The sequence below is a fragment of the Myodes glareolus genome, chromosome 1 (assembly GCF_982192425.1).
Source record: "Myodes glareolus chromosome 1, mMyoGla1.1, whole genome shotgun sequence".
Lineage (NCBI taxonomy): Eukaryota > Metazoa > Chordata > Mammalia > Rodentia > Cricetidae > Myodes > Myodes glareolus.
The window spans coordinates 56,264,422-56,290,027 of NC_142026.1; the positions used below are offsets into that span (position 1 = coordinate 56,264,422).

Sequence of the window (25,606 nt, forward strand, 5' to 3'; positions counted from 1 at the left end):
CAGGAGTTACTGATTGTATTGACAAAACACCTTATAAAAACAACTCAGAAGGGTTTGTCACTGAGGTAGGAACACAGCCGCACGGCAGCAGCTGCCTGAGACTTTCTTCAGAGACCTCCACCCAGGCCAGGCTGAGAGTCATGACTCTGATGAGAACTTCAGAGGGAGCTGGATAGGAAGCAAGTGCGCCAAGAAGAGAGGGTAAAGTTTACCGCAGTAGGAGGACACCCAATAGGAGGGGTGTGGGTGTCTCTAGGGGAGAGTCACGGGCTTACAGTGAGTACTTATGGGATCTTGGTGGCTCTCAACTTACATCTGAAAAGATTGCTAAGAGAACAGCTCCTTTCTAACATTGCCCCCAAGGTGTCATTTGTAACAAGACAGTTAAAGGATTTCATAGCTGGACATGATTGTTCACACATTCAATCCCAGCACTCAGGAGGCAAAGGCAGGTGGATCTCTGAGTTTGAGGCCATCTTGGTCTTTAAAGTGAGTTGCAGGAGGGCCAGGGCTACACAGGGAAACCCTGTCTCAGAAAAAACAAAACAAGACAAAAGAATCTTCCTCAGTAAATGGAGTTGTATGGTAGCTTATGAGGAGAATCATTTAAATATGGAAGAAAGTGCTAGGAACATGAGGTTATACCTCATTTATAACCCAAGTGAACACAGCCTTGTTGCTGCTGACGTCCTTGATGGAGACGGCTTCTGGAAAAGTATCTGACACTAAGGCAGAGCAGTCTTCTTTATTTTTAGTTTTATTAGTTGATTTTATTTTGTGTGCCTGGTACATATGGTGCACATATGTATGTGTGCACCAACTGTGTCCCTGGTGCCCTTGAGGCCTGAAGAAAGCATTGGAGCCCCTGAAACAGTTTCCAAATGGTCGTTTAGAGTAGCCGGTGCTCGTAACCGCTGAGCCATCTCTTGGCCCGAAAGCAGTTTATTTGCTGATTTTGACAAGTCTTTTGGAAAGCACATATTTTTATGGGTTGTTAGATCCTTCTCAGTGGAGTTTGAAGTCTGCCTTTGTGAGTGCTAAAAGCACATCAGGGTCTGGAGAGATGGTTCAGCAATTAAGAGCACTGGCTGCTCTTCCAGAGAGCCTGAGTTCAATTCCCAACAACCACATGGTGGCTCACAACCATCTGTAATGAGATTTGGTGCTCTTCTCTGGCATGCAGGCATACATGCAGACAACACCATATACATAATAAATAAATCTCTTTAAAAGTAAGAAAGCAGATCAGTGTCTCTGGAGTAGGTTTCACTCCTCTTCAAGCCTTTTATTCTGTGCCCCCAAGGTTCCCTACCTTTCTGTCCTGTTGTCAGTGTGGCTCACAGTTTGGCAGGACAGGAATGACAAAGAGGTTTGCGAGGCTACTGGTCACACTGAGTCTGCAGTTAGGAAATGGAAAAATGAATGCAAGTGCTTAGCTTGCTTTAAGCAATTTTTTAGATTTATGTGTATGAGTGTTTTTCCTGCCTGTGTATGTACACTACTTGTGCTTATGAATGATTGTGAGCCCCCATGTGGGTGTTGGGAACAACCTTGGTCCTCTGTAAGAATAGCAAGTGCTCTTAAGTATTGAACCATCTCCAACCCACAGGTCTTCCCCCAACACCTGCATACCATTTCTTTTATTTCAGGGTGTGTCTTTCTACTTGAGTTAAAACTGGTATTGACCGAGGTTTCTGTCCCGCCTGGTCCTGCCGTCGTTCAGTCCCAAAGAAACACACAGAGGCCTACGTAAGTCATATAAAGTAGTTGGCCTATTAGCTCAGGTTTCTTATTAATTAATTCTTACTTCTTAACTCATAATTCTTGTCTGTGTTAGCCACATGGCTTGGTACCTTTCATCAGCGAGGCGTTCTCATCTGTGTCCTCGACATCTGGGTGATGACTGCAGACTGTCTCTTTCCTCTTCTCAGAATTCTCCTGGTCGCTCTGCCTCTACTTTCTGCCTGGCTACTGGCCAATCAGTGTTTATTAAAAATAATACATGTGACAGGATAAAAGATTATTGCCCCATAGCAGTCTGGAAATATTTTATTCTCAGACTCCCAGAGATATCTTGTGATTCTAAATCTCAAGTTGACAATCAAGGTTAGTGGCCCTTCATGGTGGCACATGGGAGGCAGAGGCCAGCCTAGTCTACAGAGTAAGTTCTAGGACAGCCAGGACTACATAGAGAAACTGTCCTGAAAAATCAAAAATCTTAGCAATCACAGGACTCTGACTTTGGCAATGTTTCACTGTGCTTCCGATAAGCCACTTCAAGTGCCTCCCAGTGGCCGTTGTTGGTGCTCTGTCATATATACATGGGGCTAAAATACATGCCCCCAATGGGCATTCTCCCTGGCACTTCTTTGTTTTATGTATATGAGTGTCTTCGTGTATGTGTGTGTACCCCTGAATGGTGGCCCAGGAGATCAGAAGAGGGCACTGAATCCCCTAGAACTGGATTGAAGGCCTGTGCCGCTGTGCCTGGTCCCACATTTTATTTCCTCAGTTTTAGTTTGTGTGCCACAGCCTTGCTGTGAAGGTCATGGGCGAGTTTTGACCTCCACTATCTGGTTCCCAGGGAATGAACAGCAAGCTCCATTGAGCCCTCTCCCTGGCTTAAATGCTCTAATTTTATCTGTAGAAATAAGACTGTGTTTTCCTTATGGAAGATTTAAACATTAGTAAGACACCCTTTGTCTGTAGCCTGCACCCATTTCCCAAAGAGTAGTCATAATCGATTGTTTAATTAGATGACAAATTTTCTGTTTCAGATCAGGATTCTATTTCATGCATGTTTGTATGTGCTATAGCACCTTACATGTATGGAAGTCAAAGCATAACTTTAGGAGTTGGTTCTCTTCCAGAATGTGAGTACTGGGGATTGAACTCAGGTCCTTGAGCTTGACAGCAAACACTTTTAATCTCAGGCCTCATGTTGTCAACTGGCTGGTTTCAAGCTCTTGGCCTTAATTGATCTTTGCATCTCTGCCTCCAGAGTAGCTGGTACTAAAGGCATGAATCAGTTTGCACATCTTGAGCTATCTATTTGGCAGGTGGGTTGGTTTGTTTGTTGAGATAGGGTCTCCTTATGCCCCCCTTGTCTGGCTTCAAACTCAGTATTTCTGCCTAAGTGCTGAGATTACAGGCAGTTGCTCAGCTAGGACCCTTTGGGCTTTTGGTTGTGCTTTTTTGTTTGTTTTTATTTTTTGAGACAGGTTTTCCTTATGGAGTCCTAACTGTCCTGTAACGTTGGTGGAGGCTGTTCATTTGTTCCCAACTGCCCTAACCCAAAATATTCACACAGAAACTGTATTAATTACAACTCTGCTTGGCCAATGACTCTAGTGTATTCCTAGCAAGCTCTTACATCTTCAATTAACCCATTTCTATTATTTTATATTTTACCATGACACTTGTGGCCTGCCTGACGACTCTCATCTTTCTCCTCTGGTGATTATATATGGCTTCTCTCTGACTCTACATTCTTTCTCCCAGCATTCAGTTTAGTTTTCCCTGCCTAGCTCTATTCTGCCCTGCGGTAGACCCAAGTAGCTTCTTTATTCATTAACCAATAAAACCAACACACATACAGAAGGACTTCCAACATCACTGTAGCTCTCTGTAGCCCATACTTGCCTTGAACTCAGAGATCTACCTACCACTGCCTCCCAAGTGCTGGGATTATGACCCTTCATTGTTTTAGAGTTTTTTAGTGGATACTATCAAATGGGAATGATTATACTCCTACCCCAAAATTTCATTAAGATTAAGTTAGTTGAGATTTATGGTGTTGCTGGGCGGGGGTGGTGCACACATTTAATCCCAACACTTGGGAGACAGAGGCAGTGGATCTCTGTGAGTTCAAGGCCAGCCTGGTCTACAGAGTGAGTGCCAGGACAGGCTCCAAAGCTAACACAGAGAAACCCTGTCTCAAAAAACAAAAAAAAAATTTGAATTATCAGAGTACACTTATGTTGCCTTAGTTTCTTGTTTCGCTTTAAGAAAGAAAAAAAGTCCCTGATCAAGAGATAAAGGTATTGGGCTGGAGAGATGGCTCAGTGGTTAAAAGCGCTGACTGCCCTTCCAGAGGACCCAAGTTCAATTCCCAGCACCCACATGGCAGTTCACAACTGTCTGTAACTCCAATTACAGGAAATTCTACACTCTCACCCAGACATACATGCAGGCAAAATATCAATGCACATAAAAAATAAAAAAGCTGGGCGGTGGTGATGCACACCTTTAACCACAGTCCTCAGGAGGCAGAAACAGGTGATCTGTGAGTTTAAGGCCAGTCTAGTCTACAAAGTGAGTTCAAGGACAGAGAAATTGAAAGAAAGGAAGACATCTTCCTGATTCCTTGATCCTGGGCTGTCTGCTCTAGCCATAATGCCTCTTATTTATCTTATTTTCTCTTAGTCTAGAGTTACTCAAATCTTCGGGACAAGGCCCTCCTTAGAGCCTAGGAAAAGTTAATGCTCTTGCAGTGGACCTGCGTTTCTGTTCCCAGCACCCACAGGGTGGCTCACAAGCATCCATGGTGACCTCCCTGGGCACCAGGTACGCAGGCGGTGCACGTGCATACATTCGGCAAAACAGCCATACACATAGAACAAATCTTTTAAAAAATCTTCAAGGATCCGGGGCAGAAGCAAACTACTACATGACAGGCATTTTCTTTAAAATCTTATTCTAAAACACGTTCATTTGCAGTCATCTCCACAATAAGCCTATGCTTCTATCAAATAACACATCTTCCCAGGAGGAAACCAGGAAATTTTTATTTTCCTCAAATAAAAAGCTGAGGTTCCCGCTCCTCCCATAGTCCCGCGACCCCAACAAAGGTCTCAGTGCGTGCAGCCTTGGGACTCCCTGGCACGCTTAGCGCTTGCGCACTGGGTGCGAGCGGCTGTCCCTCCCAGCAGCCCCTGCGCCCGCTTTAGGCCCTCGGGGTCTGGAGACGGTCGCTGGCCTGGGCTCTAGCGAGCAGGCGTCACCTCGGCGACGTGGGGCGGGGCGGCTGAGTAGAGCTGGCGTCTGGGTCCTGGTTCCCTGGACTTAGTTAGTGAAAGCTCTGTGGACAGCGGGGTAAGAGGGCACAGGGACGGACTTGGCTTGGTCGCTGGTTGCGTGGGGACGACAGGCGGGCTGTACCTGCTGGGCGTGGCAGGATAGCACCCGGCTGAGGGCGGCGGCCAGGAGACCGCACCCGTGATGGCATTTGTGTGAGTGAATGGGATGCAGGGCGGCTTATGTGAGCGAGGTTGCGGAGGCTGTGGAGTGGGCGATTCTGACCCCAGGGTCCTCTGCGGTGTAGCACGTCAGTCCCCGAGTTGAATGGTCCCCAGCCACTCACCTGGGCGCCACACAAAAGACTCGCAGCAAACAAAGCAAAGCGCTCCGGATCGTGGGAAAAGAATGGTAGATCTGAACGATACCCCCCACCCTCGCTGGCTCCCTGGGGTTGCCCCCAATGTATCACACAAACTCGGACACAGAACACACGGAGCAGGCTGTGTGGGGTTCCAACCCTGGCCATTCGCCACACTGACCCTTCTGAGATATCAGGAAAGGACGACAGTTCTCTCTCCTCCTGTGTGTAAGTGACAGATGGGAGTGACAGGACTGGTTGTGTTCTGTGCTTTGATCTGATCAGGCTGGACAAGGCTCGGAGAAAAGTTTGGGTATTAAAGATTCTCACCTACCCTAGTCCTGCTGAAGTCTTTTAAGGCACTCACAAGAATGAAAGAAATACATTGCTGTTGCCTGTTTTAAGGTAAGGTTAAGGGAATTGGATGTCACCTCTTTGATCCGTGAAACACATTTTTATATTTTATTGGATAAGAACGTCTATTTCTTGGAAACAGGGCCCGACTCCTTACACTATATGTCTGTATGCACAGATCCATTTTCCAATGCTTAATACTTAAAACTTCCCTCAAAGGAAAACCTTTATTTTTATAACTAGTAGTTTATTTATTTACTTAAGTTTTTTGAGACAGGGTTTCTCTTAGCCCTGGCTGTCCTGGCACTCACTCTGTAGACCAGGCTGGCCTTGCACTCACAGAGATCCACCTGCCGCTGCCTCCCGGGTGCGAGTGTTATTAAAGATGTGTGCCACCACTGCCCAGCTGATATGGATCATTTTAAAACGACAGATTTCTTTTTATCCTATAGATGCAGTCAGTATTCCTTATGTAGTCTCTTTCTTATTGAAGGATTTTTTACAGCCTATTTTTCTGTATGGACAATGTATTTCAATGTAGCCCCTTATTTATTTATTTATATGTGTGAATGTGTGTTTGTGTGTGCATACCATAGAATGTGTGTAGAGGTCAGGAGACAACTTGTGGGAGTCATTCTCTTTTTCTAGTGTGAGCACTAGGGATCAAACTTAAGTCATCATCCATCTTGGTGGCAAGTATCGTTAGCAGCTGAGCCATCTTGTCAGCATGTTTTGATGTACATCTTTGATGACCATATATACTATAAATTGTTTTCTTTAGTCCTCAGAGTAGAATTTCTGAGTCAGAGGGTTTGTATGGATTAAATGCTGCTTGTACATTTTTTTAAAATTCTGTCTTTGGCTTGCTGGTTAGAATGCTCGTTTCCTCATATTCTTCAGAATGCGAGTGTTGATACTGGTAGAGTGAAATTTTATATTCTGGTAGTTTGATATTATTTCCATTTTCTAGTGAACCATGAGTGCTGGGTCTCTGTCGCTGGAGTAGGGAATTCTGGGTTTCACAAGCTAGGGCTCGGACTGGATGAGCCCAGCATTGTGGTGTGAGTGAGGATTCCATATGTAGCGATGCCACATCCCAACTTTCAGTTTCTACAAGTCTGATTTCATTTCTTTCATTGTTTCTGATCTATTACATGAATAGGATATTATACTAAATACAATCCTGAGGATACAGTATAATGTATGAAACATCAAAAATTAGGGATGGTGGTGCGTGCCTGTCTTCTCTGCAGGTGGAGACAGGAGGAAGTAGGCTTAGCTGTGGGCAGGTTGACAACAGTCTCCCAGTGTTATGGCTGCCTGGCAGGCTGAGAACAATCTCCCAGGGTCATGGCTGCCAGGCAGGCTGAGAACAGTCTCCCAGGGTCATGGCTGTGGACAGGCTCAGAACCGTCTCCCAGGGTCTTGACTGCCAGTCTTGGTACTTGGATTTTCTTTCTTACGTCTGGTGACTCCAGGTGTGTGTTGGAAACCTTGCAGGAGACTGGGTAAGGTGTTGTGGCCCTAGCTGGAGAGCTCGTCTGGGGACTTCTGAGGCCTACCTCATCTCACCGACTTGCTTTCCTCCCCCAGCTCTGGCCCCTGTGGACTCTGCTTCTTCTGAGAAATACATTTCAAGGAAGACTGTTGAATTTCTAAACCATGGCCCGTGTAAGTTAACTGTTCATATTCTTTTTCTGGAAACACTGTCATGTTAAGGTCCTGTGAATACCTCTCTTTTTGAAATTTCTTTTTATGTGTATGGGTGTTTATATATGCACCATGTATGAGTGTGTGTGTGTGTATGTATGTATGTACATATGTACCACATGAGTGCCAGGATCCAGGGAGGCCAGAAGAAGGTGTCAGATCCCTGGAATTGCAGTTAAAGTTCTAAGCCATCATATAGGTGTTGGGAACCTAACCCAGGTCCTCTGTGAGAACAGTGAGCGCTCTTAACAACTGAGCCATCTCTCTAGACACATAGGAACATTTCTTTATTGTGAAGCTTACTATGAGAACCCCATCCAGGACCTTCCTCCCGGTTGTTTCAAAGGTGTTGTCTTTTCCAGTCGTTCATGTGCTCACTGAACAAATCGTTTCGGCATCTGTGAGCTGAGAGAGGATGGGGCCATTTAACTAATCATAGGAAGGCTCTTGAGCTTTTCTAGACTTGAATTTTCTAACTATATAAAGTTTGTCATTGTTCCTGGGCATTGGTAGTGCACACCTTTAGTCCCAGCACTCAGGAGGCAGGGGCAGGTGGGTCTCTTGAGTTTAGGGTCAGCCTGGTCTATAGAGGACAGCAAGGGATACACAGAGAAACCCTATCTTGAGAAACCAATAAACAAACAAACGAATAAGCATGCTGTTGTTTGGCTTCAACTGAGATATGGTGAGATCTTGTGGGTTTTGGGCTGGGCAGGGATGTGTCTGAAACTTGCTTTCAGGAGATTTAGGAGCTTTACTGGAGCCCCAAGAGCTCAGGAGCAGTGTTACATTTGCAGTAAGATAGGGAATGCTAGGATTACCACATGTGACCTCCATTTCTCAGCTTTTGTGTGGTTGCTTGAATCTGAACCCAGGTCGTCATGCGTGTGTTGTAAGCACATTCATTATCCACTGAGCAGTTTCCCTAGTCCCTGGTTTTTCTTGAAGACAAAATTGGAGCTAGGGACAGTGGCACCTTTAATCTTTAACACCTTTAACTCCAGCACTCAGGAGGTTGAGGCAGTGGAATGGCTGCAAGTCACAGATGATCTGGGCTACAGTGTGAGATTCTGCCTCTAAAATGGAACAACAACAACAACAACAAAAAAAATGGAGCCAGTGAGGCGGCTCAGTGGGCCAAAGGCCCTTGCTGCAGGGTGATAGAAACCCAGTGACCTGAGAATTTGACTCCAGTAACCTACAAAGGCGGAAGGCAAAAACTGACTCCATAAAGCTGTCCTCTCACTACCACATGCATGCATGCATGAGCATACACACACACGCACGCACGCACGAGGTAATTGCTGTGTAGCCCAGGTTGCCTTGCGTTCATGGTCCTGCCTCACTTGTTATGATTATTGTTGTCCCTCTGCTAGTTTCCCACTCTTGGCTCCCCGCCTGCAGTGTGTCCGTTACATCTGTCCTAGGAGATCTCTGTTGCCATGGTAAACACCATGACTAACAAGCCATGGAGGGAGGGAAGGATTTGTTTGTTTGTGTGTTTCATCTTACAGCTTATTGTCCATCATGAAGGAAGTCAGGACAGGAACCTGCAGGCAGGAACTGAAGCAGAGACTGTGGAGGAATGTTGTTTACTGGCCTGTTCTTTTTGACTTGCTCAGCTATTTTTTCTTTTCTTTTATCTTCTATTTTTTTTTTTTTTTTTTTTTGTGGCGGAGTTTCTCTGCATAATAGCTGTCCTGGTACTCATTCTATGGATCAGGCTGGCCTCAAACTCACAGAGATCCACCTGCCCCTGCCTCCCAAGTGATGTAATTAAAGGTGTACACCACCACCACCTGACACCCAGAGCCACCTGACCAGGGTGTACCACCCACAATGGGCACTCCCATATCAATCAAGAGAGCGTCTTGAAGATGTGCCCACAGTCTAGTGTGATGGAGGCAGTTTCTTAATTGAGGTTCTCTTCCCAGATGATTGTAGCTTGTGTTAAACTGACAAAAAACAACCAGCACATTCTTATTGTTCTGCTCGATCAGGTTTTGCTTTCCAGACACGTTTGGGTTATTGAGGTATGTCAGAGTATGTAACAGCCAAAAGTGACAGTCCATAACAAGGGAGGGGATGGAAGTTGGGGGAGAAGAAGAGGAAGAGAAAAATAGCAGCAGGACCCTCCTAGAACACATAAGCACCCAGCTGCAGGACCCTCATTTTCATGTTGTAGTCTCCCAGCTCAAGCCTATTTCCTATAATGGCCCACTTCTGAGCTGTGCTGGTCCACACTTTTAATACCAACACGTGGGAGGCAGAGGCAGTTGGATCTCCATAAGGCCCGTCTGGGCTACACAGTGGGTACATAGGGAGAATTGTCTCAGAACCAACAAACGCCCACTTCTCTCAGCATCTCTTGCATGTCTTCTCTTTGGGCTTTAGATGATTTTTGTCCGCTTTAACTGTGTCTTCTGCTTTATCATTCAGGTATCAGTGATGTTCAGTGATGTGTCCATAGCCTTCTCTCGGGAGGAGTGGGAGTACCTGGACCTAGCGCAGAGGGATCTGTACAAAGACGTGATGATGGAGAACTACCGCAATGTGGCCTCGCTGGGTAAGCCTGTCTCTTAGCCATTTTGATTGTATGCGCTAACATCCGTTCTCTCTGGAAATTTCCAGAATAACTTTCCAAGAAAACATTTGTTTTTCTTTTACATTTATTTGTTTGTTTATTGTGTATATGACGGGGGAGGGGCATGCACATGCCGTAGCAAGTGTGTGGATGTCAGAGGACAACATTGAAAGTTGGATCTCTTCTTCCACTGTGTGTCCTGGGAATGGACTCAGGTTGGCAGCAAGTGCCCTTGCCCTGTGCCATCTCCCCTGTGTTGCTTTCTGTTTTGAGGAGATAGTGGAACGTTTAGTGGGGAGTGAGAACTTTCATTCAGTACATTCGCTTTCCCCATGCTTACATGACCTTTGGGCCCTTTATATGGCAGAACATCTTAAAAGTTCTTATTTACTTATTTGAGACATGGTCATATTGTAGGGCAGGGTGGTTTGTAACTCCCACCTCCCTCCAGCCTCAGCCTCCTGAGTGGCGGGATAGCTGATGTGAGCTACCTCAGGGGCTAGACTTCAATGTAGTCTTATCACTCTCAAACAAGACATTTTGCTTTTAAAATATTTATTTGATTTTTTTGTTTGTTTGTTTATGCACATGGGGAAGGGGCCATAGCTGTGCAGTGACATGTGGAAGTCGGAGGACAAATTGTAGGAGTGGGCTGTCTGTAGATGGAGCTTTCCTGTCCTGGCCACCTGTAATGGATTAAATGAAATGCTGCAGGTCCCCCAGTGGTGGCAGTGGGCAGTCGGCCATGAGACTACTCCGCAGGTCCCCCAGTGGTGGCAGTGGACAGCGGGCCATGAGACCACCCCACAGGTCCCCGAGTGGCAGTGGGCAGCGGGCCATGAGACCACCCTGCAGGTCCCCGAGTGGTGGCAGTGGGCAGTGGGCAGCAGGTCCTGAGACCAGGTTGGGCCATGAAAGCAGCCAGTCCCAGGCAGGGAGCCCCCCAGTGGCCCATGGGCCATGAGGGCCAGCGGGTCCGAGGCAGGGAGACATGTGGAGGGTGAGAGACCTGGGTGGTGCAGCCAGTCCCATGAGGAGCCTAGCAGAGATGAGAGAGGCCCTGCCTCATCCAGGGAAGGAAGGACTAACTCTTGAAACTCTGACCACACACACACCTTGTTATTGTCATGCCTGCACTTACACATGAATCTCTCTCTCTCTCTCTCTCTCTCTCTCTCTCTCTCTCTCTCTCTCTCTCTCTCTCTCTCTCACACACACACACACACACACACACACACACACACTAAATAAGACGGAGAGCTATTGAAGAAAGACAACTGATGTCAATCTCTAGTCTCCACAAGTGTATGCACAAACACGTATACACACCTGCACAAAGGCACAAATCCACACCAACCAGTGCATACCCACATCACACCCACATAACACAACAAACATGTACAAACACCTACACAATGGGAAATAAAGAAATAGCAGTAAATGTGTCTTGGGAAACTAATTGTTTTTCTCTCAGTAAAGTAACAGTATTAATAGCTAATGAAATATGCATAGTTCAGCTAGGTAGTGCTTAGGTTCTGCCATAAAATAGACATTTATTATTATTATTATTATTAAAATAGCTTCTCTCTATGTATCCCAGACTGACTTCAAAGTCAATTTCAACATCATCTTGCTTCAGCCACTCAAGTACAGGTATTACAGGCATGAGCCACTGCACCCAGCTGTAGTAGACAATTTTTTTAAATTGTAAACTAGTTAGCCTAGTAGCTCAGGCTTTTCTTATTAACCAATTCTTACATCTTATATTAGCCCATTATTCCTGTCTTTGTTAGCTACGTGGCTCGGTACCTTATTCAGCGAGGCAGTCACATCTTGCTTCCTCTGTGTCTGGGTAATGGCTGCAGACTAGTAGACAATTTTTTTAATGATTTATTTTTCCATATGTGTTTGTGTGTTTTAGTATGTGCCTGTGAATTCAGTGCCTGAGGAGGCCAGAAGAGGGTGGCAGGTTCCCTTGGAGCTGGGGTACAGGCTGATGTGAGTTGTGGGTGCTGGGAACTGAACTCAGGCCCACTGCAAGAGCAGTGTGTGCTCTTAACCACTGAGCCATCTCTCCAGCCCCTTGGTAGACACTCCTACTGTTGTTTTTACAGATAAAGAGAATTAAGCATAGGAGTAGCTTGCCTATTGCATCACAAGGGTTACCTTCATGTGAATGTTCTAAACCAGCCTACCTTCTTTAAGGACTTTATCAGTTGTCATGGTAACCTATGTTTTGTAACAAATTTCACTAAAATGAACCAAAGAAATTTTGAATTTTCTTTTTATTTTCTCATTACCTTGTTTTTCTTTTCTTCTAAGTAGGATGCTTCATTTCTAAACCAGATGTGATTTCCTTGCTGGAGCAAGGGAAAGAGCCCTGGAAGGTTGTGAGGAAAAGACAATTTTCAGGTAAGTGGGGGTCTGTCAGGCTTGGGGAACACACTCAACTAGTTGAAAAAGAGGCGTGAGGGCTGGAGAGATGGCTTAGAAGTTAAGAGCACTGGCTGCTCTTCCAGAGGTCCTGAGTTCAATTCCCAGCAACCACATGGTGGCTCACAGTCATCCCTGATAGGATCTGATTTCTCCTCTTGGCTTGCTGTCCTCTGGTCGGCAGGTATTATGACCTTGTCAGTGAGTCCTCCACGTTCAGATATGTGTGAGAGCTTTTGCCTCTGTTACCTAAGTACACCATCCCATAAGAGTTCCTAAGCATCTCAGTAAGATATAGCTCTGTTTCACAGTGAGGAAATGCAGTCATGATATTCTCAGGAAATCCGGAAAGGTCTCTCTAGCGAGGGATTGAAGCGGAGGACTAGAGCGGGGAGGAGTGAACAAAGCTGTGACACAGTGACTCGCTCTGCAACAGAGGAACCGGGCGCTGAAGAGAACCCAGCCGAAATAACAATATAAGAAGCCTGTTTTGTTTGTTTTTGAGTCAGGGTTTCTCTGTGTAGCTTTGACTGTCCTGGAACTCGCTCTCTAGACCAGACTGGCTTTGAACTCACAGACATCCGCCTGCATGAGTGCATCTGCCCTGAGTGCTGAGATTACAGGTGTGCACCACCATTGACCAGCATAAGAAGCCTTTTGAATTGCCTAGTGTTGTGAGGCCCTGAGTCGAACCTCAAGTTCCACAGGAAAGGAAGGAAAGAATGACATAGCGCAGATGCAAAGTGAGGGCGGCATAAGAGTGACTCCCTGTCTGTACACAAATAATAAAAACTCAGAGACAGATATTGGGGTTCAACCTGAAGATCAGAAAAGCAAAGGAACTAAGCCACTAGAGAGCTCTTACCTCTATGAAATCTTCAGACTGAAAGCGAGTTCTGTCTCATCCCAGTTTATAGTCCCCTCTAGTGCTGGGACTAAAGGCTTGCACCACCACTGCCCAGCCTCTATGGCTCACTAGTGTGACTGCTGGGACTAAAGGCATGCACCACCACTGCCCGGCCTGTATGGATGACTAGGGTGGCTGTTTTGCGTTCTAATCTTCAGGCAAGCTTTACTTATTAAAATACAAGTGAAATATTACTACACGTGAGCCTTGTGCAAGCTTAGCTGCATGAAGAAAATTTTTCACCATCTGTAGTAAACTGAGAAATTAGAGGCAAAGACACACTTAGAACAAGTGGTGATTACGATAAAGAAAGGAGCCAAGCTCTACGATGCTATGAGCTCATGACTTAGTAGGCAGGGAGTCAAGATTGTGTCGACTTTAAAGAGTTCCAGGTAAGGAAAAGGTGAGGCTTGAACAGCGTGCTGTTACAGTTGTGTGAGGCCCTGCGTCCATCTCCAGTGCCTTTGTATAAAGTCAGAGAAGGAAAGCCAGTAACCAGTGTAAGAATGTAAAACTCTCAGTAGTGGAGATCTGTGGAGTGAGAGAGCTCGGCTCTGGTGCAAACAGGAGGACTTGAGTTAGAAGAGTCTTAGCATCTATTTAAAAGCCAGTGTGTGTTCTCGATGCCTGGAAGGAGACAGAGAATCTCAGGAGTATTGGCTGGCCAGTCTAGGTGAACTGAGAAGTTCTAGGTCTGAGACTCTCTCCAGAAATAAGGTGGAGGACCTGGAGCTATGGCTCCATGATTAAGAGGGCTGCTGCTCTTGTAGAAGACCTGGGTTCAGTTTCTATAGCCCACCTGATGGATCACAAACATCTCTAACTCCAGGGCCAGGGGATTCAACACCTGCCTCTGACCTCTGTATATGCACAGTGCACAAGAATCATGGAGGCAAAACCTTCACAAAAAATAAGTAAATAAATTACTCTGCAGGAGCAGCCGGTGCTCCTGACCACTGGACCATCTCTCCAGCTCCTAACCACTGGGCCATCTCTCCAGCGCCTAACCACTGGGCCATCTCTCCAGCTCCTGACCACTGGACCATCTCTCCATCTCTCCAGCGCCTAAAGACTTAATAAAAATTGGGATCTGATCTGGGGTGATGACTCAGTGGTCAAAGTGCTTGTGTCCAAATATGTAAATGCCAGTTAGGTGTGGAGATCCACTGCTAAGTCCAGACTTGGACGGCACAGACAGGATCTCCTAGGGCAGTGCTCCTCAGCCTTCCTAGTGCTGCGACCCTTTAATACAGCTCCTCGTGTTGTGCTCTCCCCTAACCATAAAGTGATTTGGTTGCTACTTCATAGTTGTAATTTTGCTGTTATGAGTTGTAATGTAAATATCTGATATGCAGGATATCTGATGTGACATCCCTCCAAAGGGGTTGTGACCCACATGTTGAGAAGCACTGCCCTAGAGCACGCTAGCTAGCAAGACTGCTCTGGGTTTGACTGAAAGACCCAGCCTCAACGAATAAAATGCATGGTAGATTGAGGATGATTCCAGCCATCAGTCTCAGGCCTCCACATGCCCACACACATGTAAAACATGTATCTACAAACAAATGCACATCATATATACAAACACACACACATGATAAGTGGGAACAAAAATTATAGTTTTATCCAAGTGGTTTTGGTAGTATTTAAGCAGTATTGAGGGTTTTTGTTTGTTCATTTTTGTTTTTATGAGACAGGTTCTTACACTATGTATGGCTGTCCTGGAACTAACTCACTGTGTAGACTAGGCTGGCTTCTCACTCACATAGATTCAGCTCTTTCCTTCCAGATAGGAGAAAGATTGGGATTAAAGACATTTGCCACTACACCCAGGTTTAAACAATATTTGTAATGAGCCACCCAGTGACTCTGATCCACACCTCAGTTCATGAACCCGTGCTAATAAATGTTTGCTTCATTACCACTGCCTTTTCTTATACAAGTTCTCATTTTCCTAGTATTCTCTTTTGCTCCCCAAATTATATGACACTAATTTGAGTTTGATTGAACATGACCTTCTTTGTTTTCTATTTCTACTGTAGAGAGTTTATTTCTTGAGAAAAAGAAAACAGCATGTGTCTGCTTTCTTGCAGATTTGAAAACTAAGGATGAGATCAATCAGTCACCGTCAGAAAACAGCATTTATGAAGTGAATTTATCCCAGTGGAAGATATCCCAGTGGAAGATAATGGGAAGAACTGGGAACAGTGGCCTGATTTTAAAAAATGAATGGGAGTCCAAAAGGAAACATGAAAGCCAAGAGGGATCTCAGGAGGGCTATCTCAGACAAGTGAAAGTCACATCTGAAAAAATGTCCTCCTACCAGAAGCGAACATCTGCTGCTCCACGTCAGAGAATCCATTTTGTGGAGAAGCCCTATGAGTGTGAAGAATGTGGGAAGACCTTTAGAGTCCGCCAGCAGCTTACTTTCCACCGTAGAATCCACACTGGCGAGAAACCCTACACATGTAAGGAATGCGGGATGGCTTTTAGGCAGACTGCACACCTCACCAGACACCAGAGGCTTCATTCTGCTGAAAAGCTATATGAGTGTAAGGAGTGTGGGGAAGCCTTCATATATGGCCCAGACCTTCGAGCTCATCAAAAACTCCATGCCGGTGAGAAGCCCTACGTGTGTAAGGAATGTGGGAAGGCCTTCAGGGTACGAGGACAGCTCACCCTCCATCAGAGGATCCACACTGGTGAGAAGCCCTATGTGTGTAAGGAGTGTGGGAAGGCCTTCAGGCAGTATGCACACCTTACTCGGCACCAGAAGCTGAACATCGCTGACAGACTCTACGAGTGTAAAGAATGCGGGAAAGACTTTTTGTGTGGCTCCGGCCTTAGAGTCCACTACAAGCTTCACACTGGTGAGAAGCCCTATGAATGCAAGGACTGTGGGAAGGCCTTTAGAGTTCGACAGCAGCTGACCCTGCATCAGAGGATCCACACTGGCGAGAAGCCCTATGAATGCAATGAATGTGGGAAGACCTTTAGTCGGGGTTATCATCTTATTCTCCACCACAGAATCCACACGGGCGAGAAGCCGTATGAGTGCAAGGAGTGCTGGAAGGCGTTTAGCCGCTACTCCCAGCTCATCTCGCACCAGAGCGTTCATATCGGTGTGAAACCCTACGGCTGCAAAGAGTGTGGGAAGGCCTTCCGGCTGCTCTCGCAGCTCACACAGCACCAGAGCATCCACGCCGGCGAGAAGCCCTACGCCTGTAAGGAGTGTGGGAAGGCCTTTAGGTTGCGCCAGAAACTTACTCTGCACCAGAGCATCCACACCGGGGAGAAGCCCTTTGAGTGTAAGGAGTGTAGGAAGGCCTTTCGCCTCAACTCTTCTCTTATCCAGCATCTGAGAATCCATTCTGGAGAGAAGCCATACGAGTGTAAGGAGTGTAAGAAGGCCTTCAGACAGCACTCCCACCTCACCCACCATCTGAAGATTCACAGTGCCAAGTGTAGCAAAGTCTGAGCAGCCTTCCTGACATTCTGTGACGGTTACAGCTGATCTCCTTTGCTCGTACATGTAACACACCTGGCATACGAGGCTTTAGACCATTAAAGGAATGTGTTAACTTAATGTGTTCTGTTGTATTCCAGTCTGTTCCCAACTGTAATGCTTCAACACACTTCTTCTCCAGTTAGTTAGCCTACATATGAATAGATGCGAGGGAAATAACACGTGTCTCTAGTCTATCATTTCAGTTATACTAAAACGCTCAGCTCCTGTGCTGTGGCTTTTTCACTTGTGAAATGATATAAAACTGTCAAAACTCCCTCAATCTGTGCAATCCTCATCCTCCCGAAATACGGGCAGCTGCCAGTTTGCCCAGGAAAACATAGTAGAAGCATGTCTGTACCACTGTCAGGGCCCATGCTTTATTATGAGGGTTGTTCCATCTCAGAATATTCTCTCAAGCCCTGAACTGTCGTATTTGAAAATGTGGCTGAAGGGACCATGAGAAGAGGCCCTGAGACCACAGACATGCTGTGCCTTTGCTGAAGCTGGGATTCTGAATATGACCCTATGATACTAAATGTCAGCTAGGAATATTTGGGATCTTCCAGACCAGCCACCACCTGAAGTTCACTAAGTGCCCTCAGTTGACAACATGCATAACAGAAGAGTCAGCTGGCCACAGAATCATAAAATAATAGAGTGGTCATTATTTAGAGCCACTGAATTTATGATAGTGACTTACTCTTGAGAATTCATATGAGACTACAGGTGTGATGAATGTAGAAACACCTTCCAACATTTATCCCTCCTTGAACTTAGATATCTTATTCATGTTAAATGTTTGGTTTTGTTGTTTTATGGAGTCTTACTGTGTAACCCAGACTAGCTCAGACCTTGAACTCCAAGTCCTCCTACCTCAGTCTCTTGATTGCTGGCATTAACAGGTATACATCATCACTTCCAGTGTGTGTGTGTGTTTGGTGGTGGTGGTGTGCTACTAAGGTTTGAACCCAGGGCCTCTCACTGAATAGCTCCACCATCCACTCATTACAATATTCAAAGTATGAACTTCTTTGTAACTTGGTAATAATAGAACAGCCTACATTCTGTAGTCTCAGTCAATATTTAATAAAGATAACATAATAATGTATAATTCCTATTTTTAAAAAATCACTGTACTGTAGCATTTTTTTTAATGTACCAAGTGTTTTAGCTAGTGAGACTCCCCTAATCCTGACTCCTGTGTCCTTTTATCTTGACCACCATGGTCGTCGTTGAAGAGCTTTTCCATCTGTCTTGTTTTTCTTTTATCAAATGAATTGATCACTTAGGGAACATACTAGGGCATTGTTGATGAATGAAGAATAAAATAGTTATTCTCTCATTTCATAACAACCAAATGCTAATGAAAAGTCTTTAGTAGAAAATGCTAGTTGTCAGTGGCCAAAGGAGTGTTGGAATATGAATTTATATATGAATTCTATATGAATATGAATTCTATATGAATATAGAATATGAATTATATATATGGAGTTAATACAGAAGGTATTTATTACCTTCTATCCTAGTTTGGTTTTTCTCATCCTCTTCCCATCCTCCTCCCTTTTCGGGGAGAGGACATCAAGCAAGATATTGTGAATTCCAAACTTAACCATATTGCTGAGGATGCCCTTGAACTCTCGGTCTTACCCTGCCAAGTGCTGGGGTTACAGGTGTGTACTGTCACTGGGGCTTATTTACCCAAAATGTCTAAGTGTGTTTTACAGAGTGCTAGTACTTCATGACTCATAAAGAAAATGCTGTTGCCAAACAGGCATGGATACTGTGTTCCCTGATTAGCGAAAGAACTGGAGAACAGGTTTCATTTTATCTGCATCAGTGCATCTCAGGCAGCACGACAGAATTCCCTTTCCGTCACCTGTTGCAGATGTGGCTCTGCTTTGCAGGACAGGCCATAACCAAAACTTAGGGACAGGGACCTTAGCATGGTGGCAGGTGTTTGTTACTGTGTGACAAAAAAGGCCATTGTTGCTGGGCACAGTGTTGTACATCTTTAACTCCAGCAATCGGGTGGCAGAGGCAGGTGGATCTCTTTGTTGGAAGACCAGCCTGGTCTACAGAGTGAGTTCCAGGACAGCCAGGGCTACACAGAGAAATCCTGTCTCAACCTCCGCCCCCCCAAAAAAAGAAAGAAGGAAAGAAAAAGAAAGAAAGAAAAAGAAAAAATGAAAGAAAGAAAAGAAAGAAGGAAGGAAAGAAAGAATGAATGAAAGAAAGGAAGGAAGGAAGGAAGAAAGAAAGAAAGAAAGAAAGAAAGAAAGAGAAAGAAAGAGAAAAAAAGAAAGGAAGGAAGAAAAAACTGCTTGCTTCTTTGGAGCTAAAAATGATTGGTTTGGGGATACGTTCGTTGACTTACTCCTTTCTGTCTATTGACGTGGCCGAGGAAGCATCGCTGAAGGCCCTCATTTACCGCCGTCATGTCTATGTCAGAGTCCCCCAGGGAGATGGAACAGCCGCCGAATGCTGGGGAAATGAAGGCGGAGTTGAGATAAGCCATGGAGCTACCGCCAAAGAGTGACATGATGAAACTTTGCCAGTAAGCTACTGCCATGTGGCGATACACAGATTAATAGAGATGGGCTAAATTAATATATAAGAGTTAGCCAATAAGAAGCTACAGCTAATGGGCCAAGTAGTGGTTTAATTAATACAGTTTCTGTGTGGTTATTTCAGGAGTCTGGGCAGCTGGAAACAAGCAAGCCGTCTCATACTACACTTGAATACATTTTGAACTTTCTCAAGAAAGGGCTTTTCCAAGTTAATTATGGAAACCAGCATAGCTTTATTGGGTGTCAGATGTTTATTTAACAAAAGCATAGACATATATGAGTAAGTATATTAATAAGAAATTGACAAATGGAATCTCACTATTGAGGTGTACTCCTCAGCAAGTTATAACCTTCCCCATGAAGGCTCAGGTTGCTGATACCCTATGATATACCCTCTTCAAAAAAAAAAAAAGACTCAAAGTTTGTTAAGGGGAGTCTTTCTCTCTGACACCATAATTATAGGTTCATATTAGAGTAAAAAACATACAGTAAAGAAGGACTATCATTTAGGTTCTCACAATGCTAGGTCGAACCATATGGCCCAGAATACTTGCCTGGGCTGTTCTCAAGGGCCTATTTTTACACATAAATTATGAATCAGACTAATACGCTCATTTCATTGCTTGCTCTTCCCTTCCTAATTTCAAAGCTTTTTTGAAACACATTATAGTTTCTAGATTTGTGTCTATTGTCATTCTGTTTGTAGGGAGAAATTAACTCAATCTACTGACAAAAGCAACATAGTAACTTCTAGCCCTGGCTCACGACTTCAGCCACGAAGAAAATGAGAGGTGAGGCTCCACCTAGAGAGAAAATTTCTTCAAATATATTAAAAAATGGAAAATAAAGTGGAGTTTTAATATGTTTGTGAATACACTTCATCGTCACCTCCCCTGGTGTCTGAACAATTATTGTAGTAAATACAAAAGAAATCTGTTTGGGATCGGTAGTGATGGGCCGAGTTTAACTGGCTCTCGGGATGAGAGCCACTGCCACAGGTAGCAATGGAGACATGCAAGGATGCACAAGTGCATTCGCATCTGTCAGAGCTCTGCAACCTCATCCTACGCTTGGGCTTTTCCGGAGAACCTGGCGCGGCTCTGAACAAGAACCTCCCTGGTTGTGTTGTGGCATCCCACACAGGCCAAATGCTAATCCCGAGAAGCCTTAAAGCGGGGGGCCTTTTATTATTAGTCATGCTGATCAATTTTAATTGAAAAGGGAAAAGCATTCATTGTGCACAGTATGGCACGGAGTACATCCACTAATTGAGCTGCTAGCAGGGAAGCCAGAGGTCCCTGCTTGTCTCTCTCCTGTGAAGTCTGTCCCCATTTGAGGAAACACTCATCCTGAGAGGAAAACACACAGAGTACAGAGCAGGAAAGTGTCACTAGCATGGTGGCCAGAGTAATCAGGTCATCCCTGGCTGTCACCATGGAGATGCACGCCACGGTTCCCAACTCCATCACATTCCTTACCACAATCCTTAAGATAAACCAAGGTCTTGGACAGTGGTTGCTATTGTTACTTAAGCATTTGTGTTGATTCTAGGTCCTATCGATTGACAATCAGTATTAACTGTCATCATTGATTATCCAGAGTGCTTATCTGGAACCAGCAAATGACAGTGAAAGCTGAGAAGTATGGCAAACATAGTCTAGATTCTAGAAGTCCTGGGTGAATCAGGGCAATAGCCTTTTCTCTAAGAATTAGCTCACTTCTTCAAGAACTCTACTCTGTTCACACAACTTCTCTGCTGTGGGGGAAGAAGAAGGCTTCCATCGGGAGATGGAGGGGGTAGGAGATGGCAACAGGGGTAAAAATGACTAAAGACCATAATATACATTACACATATTGGATCAGTAAGCCATTCAACAGTGCTAGCACTCCCAGAGCACCAGAAGAACAGTGTTTTCCTTCCTATAACATGGCATTTTAAAAATAAATAAGCAAATGAATGTTTAAATTAGAAACAGAAAATATCCTACCCTCTTGAATGTTGCTGCTGGTATTTGTAAAACTCAAACTATTTCTGTTCTTCATGTTACTTGTCTTTTAATAACATTTTATTGATATATATTATATATAACAAAATTTATAATTCTACAACGTATAGCTGGGCCCCAGGAGCTACCTCTGTTGATAAAGTGACAGCTACGCAAACATGAAGACCTCAAATGGAATCTTCAACACCCATATAAATGCCAGGGTGAGGCAGTGTGTGCCTATAACCCTGCCACTGGGGAGGCAGGGACAGATGGATCCCCAAAACTCGCAGGTCCCAGCCTACCTGAATCATGAGCTCTAGGTTCAGTGAGAGAATTGGTAAGTGATCAAATATACTGAATATATTCAATATTAACATCTGTCCTCCGTAGGCATGTGCACCTCCACATGCAGGTCCACACACACATGAATATACATATACACACCATGCACACACATGCACACACACAAAATACAGCTGAGCAGTTTAGAGCAGTCTCAGAGTTAGACAGTTGCAACCACTATCAAACTTCTCCATCATCCCACCAATAAAACTCAGAATCCATCAGGAATATTTTCACATGAGTTTTCCCTAGCCTCCAGAACCCACAAATTTACTCTCTGACTAAATTGTAGGTGTTTAATATATAAATGGAAACACACAATAGGGGAATTTTACATCTATATCCGTTTGTACTTTATCAGGATTTTAGGTAGTATCCATATTTCAGTTCTGTAAGATCTATGTAGCATTCCATATGCCCCTTCATGTTTAACAATTCATCAATCATTAGACATTTCAATTATTTTCACATTTTGACTTTTAAAGTTGAAACTGCAATGTTTATTTTTAAGCCAGTCTATACTTGGGCAAATGGCTACAGTTCTCTTGGAAAAATGTCTAGAAGTGAACTTTCTGGATTAGATGGCAACTCTTTGTTTTAACCTTTAAGGAAATGCCAAATCATTCTCTAGAATGGCCATACCATTTCACATTCTCATTTTCAGCTTTCAAGGCACCATTTCTTGAAAAGATTTGCTTCTCTGGTGTGTCCCCTTTGCTGCTTCGTCAAAGACTTTCTGATTAGATATGTGTGGATGTATTCTGAGCTCTCTGTTTTACCCCAATGATACTTCGATTTTTTTTGACAACTCCATACTATATTGATCACATAACTATGGTAATCTTGAAGCCCAGTATAGGTCTTCCAACTTCACTACTATTTCTCCTCTACCTTTGCCTTCTCCTGTTCTTTCTTCTTTAAATTTATGTTTTGATTCCTTAATTTCAGAGTCATCTTGTAGATAGGCACCAAATACCTTGCTGAGATTTGACTGAGATTATGTTAACTTTCAACTTGAAACTATCAAGCCCTTATATCAACGAACATGTGATATTCTGTTAATTTAGTTCCTCCATGTTTTGCAATTTTTCTTACATGGATCTTGTAATTTTTTATATATTTATACCTGAGACATTGTCTGTTAGAAAAATAATAGTTCCTGAGAGTTTACTCTTTTTATGTTACCTGAGTCCTGGAACATTACTAAAAACTTCCAGGAGTCTCAGTTTACCACAGTCTCATAGTTCAAAGGCTACTTGGGAGACTATTACTTGTGAAACTCATCTTTATTGGGACATATTTTGTCAAATTACAGCTCCAGGAGGTTAGGTGGTGTTGTTCCAGAACTTCAAAAAATGCATCTGTTAGTTCTAAGATATATGGTATATGGAATTTTATTATAGAACACAACTTAGAAGGGGAAATTTTATAAGGTGAAATTTTGTACATATTCTAGTTTTCTTTCTGTTGCCGTGATAAAACACTTCCACTAAAACAATGTGGGGGAGAAAATGACTTGTTTCAATACAAGGTACAGTCCACCTGTGCTAATTAGCATTATTTAATTTTTTATTTGAAAAAAATTTCCAGACAATATATTCTGTTCAATGTTCCTCCTCCCCAAACTCCATACAGATCCTTCCCATCTCCTATCCAAACAACTCAACTGATAGGTGTGGTCGATCTATAAGTTAGAATTAACCAGACCAGCTTAATACAAAAGATTTAATAATTGGGGAAAAGGGGCTGGAGAGATGGCTCAGTGGTTAAGAGCATTGCCTGCTCTTCCAAAGGTCCTGAGTTCAATTCCCAGCAACCACATGGTGGTTCACAACCATCTGTAATGAGGTCTGGTGCCCTCTTCTGGCCTGCAGACATACACACAGACAGAATATTGTATACATAATAAATAAATAAATAAATAAATATTTAAAAAAAAACAAAACTTTTTTAAAAAAAAATAATAATTGGGGAAAAGGAAACTCACACGACCAAAGATCCAACAAACACCAGGAGCGTGGAGAAAACAAAGAGAGTGAGGCGAGTGCATCTGGATGCTTTTATCCTTTTTTTCTTGGTCTCAGGGGGCCACACCCTAAACAGAATGTTATTGGCTGAGCTTCTCCATCATCTCCCCCTTTTGTCTAAACAAGATCGAACCAAACCCAATACAACTATATACAGTAGGAACAGATACCAAATATAAAATTACAAACAACAAACAATATTAAGCAAGAAACATATAACAAAAGTTTTACTAAGCATTCTATTTCAAGGAGTCTAAATAATGTATTGAAATTGAGTTTAGCTAAATCATGAGGAGGGTAACTACAATTATCTAATCTTCAACTACATCAAAGATCTGAGAAGGGAAGTAATATTACTTGAGCAACCAAGAAGTATAAACGAGAAACTTTCAAAATGTGCAACAAATGACAGAGACAACTGACTACCTGGGCAATCACCCAAAGTCTCATTTGCAATGTTGAGGCAACCAACTTTGGCTAAGGCCTAACATAACTGACATGCCATTTTCAAAGGCAAGAAACTTTTTAGAACTATCTTACCCTGTCTTGTCAGAATAAGACAATCCTGTTTTTATCCATTTATGGATACTCTATAACTCTGTCAGTGGTCGAGGTATGGGCTTTTCTTTGCCCAAAGGCCAGTTCTGCCAAGAAGAAGACAAGCTCCAAGTGGAGTGTCTTTGGTGCTCAACGTTCTCTCGGGAGTAGAGCGGTGTTGCCAAGAGTGATTGTGTCTCATTAGCACGGAGCTCTAGGTTAGATTAAAGGCTATTTTCTACAGCTCTTCAAAGAGGTTGAAGATTATACTATCTATACTAAATATAATCTCTATATATCTAAAGAACCTGATTAGCCTAAATATAAATACGACAAACATCTATGACTATTGATTTATAATTCTCGATACCTATATGACTTAAAGAATAAACAACTGTGCAATAAATGAGGACAATGACCTCCAAATGTAAACAATGTATATCATTACATAAATAATATATAAATGAGTGATTACTGAATCAGCTTTTTCTGAGCGTAAAGCAGTTGCTCATTGAAAACCTGAATAAGTGTCAATGGTGTGGTGTACATATTTTAATTTACCAAATTCTGCAAAATGGAACACAGCCATCTGTCAGATTTCATTCCTTTGAGTACCCTTTGAATTAGTCCCTGCAGGCAGTGGCATTTGGTTATAGAAAGAGCAAGTAGGGCACTTCTGTTGCCACATAATAGAAAACTCTTTCTTCAAGCCTTTGCTATTGACGTGATATTTTTTATGAAATCCAGAGGCCTGCAGCACACTACCAATCAACGATTGATCAATGTCTGCATTACCTTGTGCTAGAGGACCTGGCAGACCCGTATGGGATCGGATGTGTCCCAGACAAAGCCTATTCCTGATCATGTCTTGTACCTGGATAAACAATGAAGTCAATTCTGTATCATCTGGTATAAATTCAGCAGTTTCAATATGCAAGATAACTCTTTCTACATATTGTGAGTCAGTAACTGCATTAAGAGGATCTTTAAAATCCCTTAGCACCATAAGAATGGCATATAATTCTGCCTTCTGGACAGAATCATAAGGACTTTGTTCCACCTTACTCAATTTTTCTGATTTGTAACCTGCCTTCCCTAAATTATTAGCATCAGTATAAAATGTACAGGCTCTGGTTATCGGAGCATCATGGACGATTCGAGGAAGAATCCAAGAAGTTTTCTTTATAGAGTGAAGCCTATTGCTTTTGGGATAGTTGTTATTAATTTCTCCCAAAAACTTAGCACAAGCTATTTGCCATGGTTCATTGTCCT

The 25,606-nt window shown here is 43.6% G+C and overlaps 1 protein-coding gene across 5 annotated transcripts; it reads left to right on the plus strand.

The window, feature by feature from the left end:
- The first annotated feature begins 1,646 nt into the window (after window positions 1–1,646).
- Window positions 1,647–16,951, plus strand: Zfp82 (ZFP82 zinc finger protein). Of its 5 annotated transcripts, XM_085692632.2 has the most exons (6): window positions 4,951–5,094; window positions 5,663–5,782; window positions 7,325–7,402; window positions 9,881–10,007; window positions 12,348–12,437; window positions 15,459–16,951. In XM_085692632.2, exons 3-6 carry the CDS (start codon window positions 7,394–7,396, stop codon window positions 16,841–16,843), a joined length of 1,611 nt encoding a protein of 536 aa, XP_085548758.2. In that variant the 5' UTR covers window positions 4,951–5,094; window positions 5,663–5,782; window positions 7,325–7,393; the 3' UTR covers window positions 16,844–16,951. The 5 variants fall into 5 exon arrangements, with proteins under 5 accessions (XP_048294939.3, XP_048294925.3, XP_048294949.3 ...); XM_048438982.3 differs by lacking the exons at window positions 4,951–5,094; window positions 5,663–5,782 and adding an exon at window positions 1,647–1,749; XM_048438968.3 differs by lacking the exon at window positions 5,663–5,782 and having other exon boundaries at window positions 4,946–5,094.
- The last annotated feature ends 8,655 nt before the right edge of the window (window positions 16,952–25,606 follow it).

What these genes read in the sequence shown, in the direction of transcription:
- Zfp82 (XM_048438982.3), top strand. An exon ending in CCGCAATGTGGCCTCGCTGG is followed by an intron (nt 10,008 to 12,347) that starts GTAAGCCTGTCT and finishes TTTTCTTCTAAG; the next exon opens with TAGGATGCTTCATTTCTAAA. An exon ending in GAGGAAAAGACAATTTTCAG is followed by an intron (nt 12,438 to 15,458) that starts GTAAGTGGGGGT and finishes GCTTTCTTGCAG; the next exon opens with ATTTGAAAACTAAGGATGAG.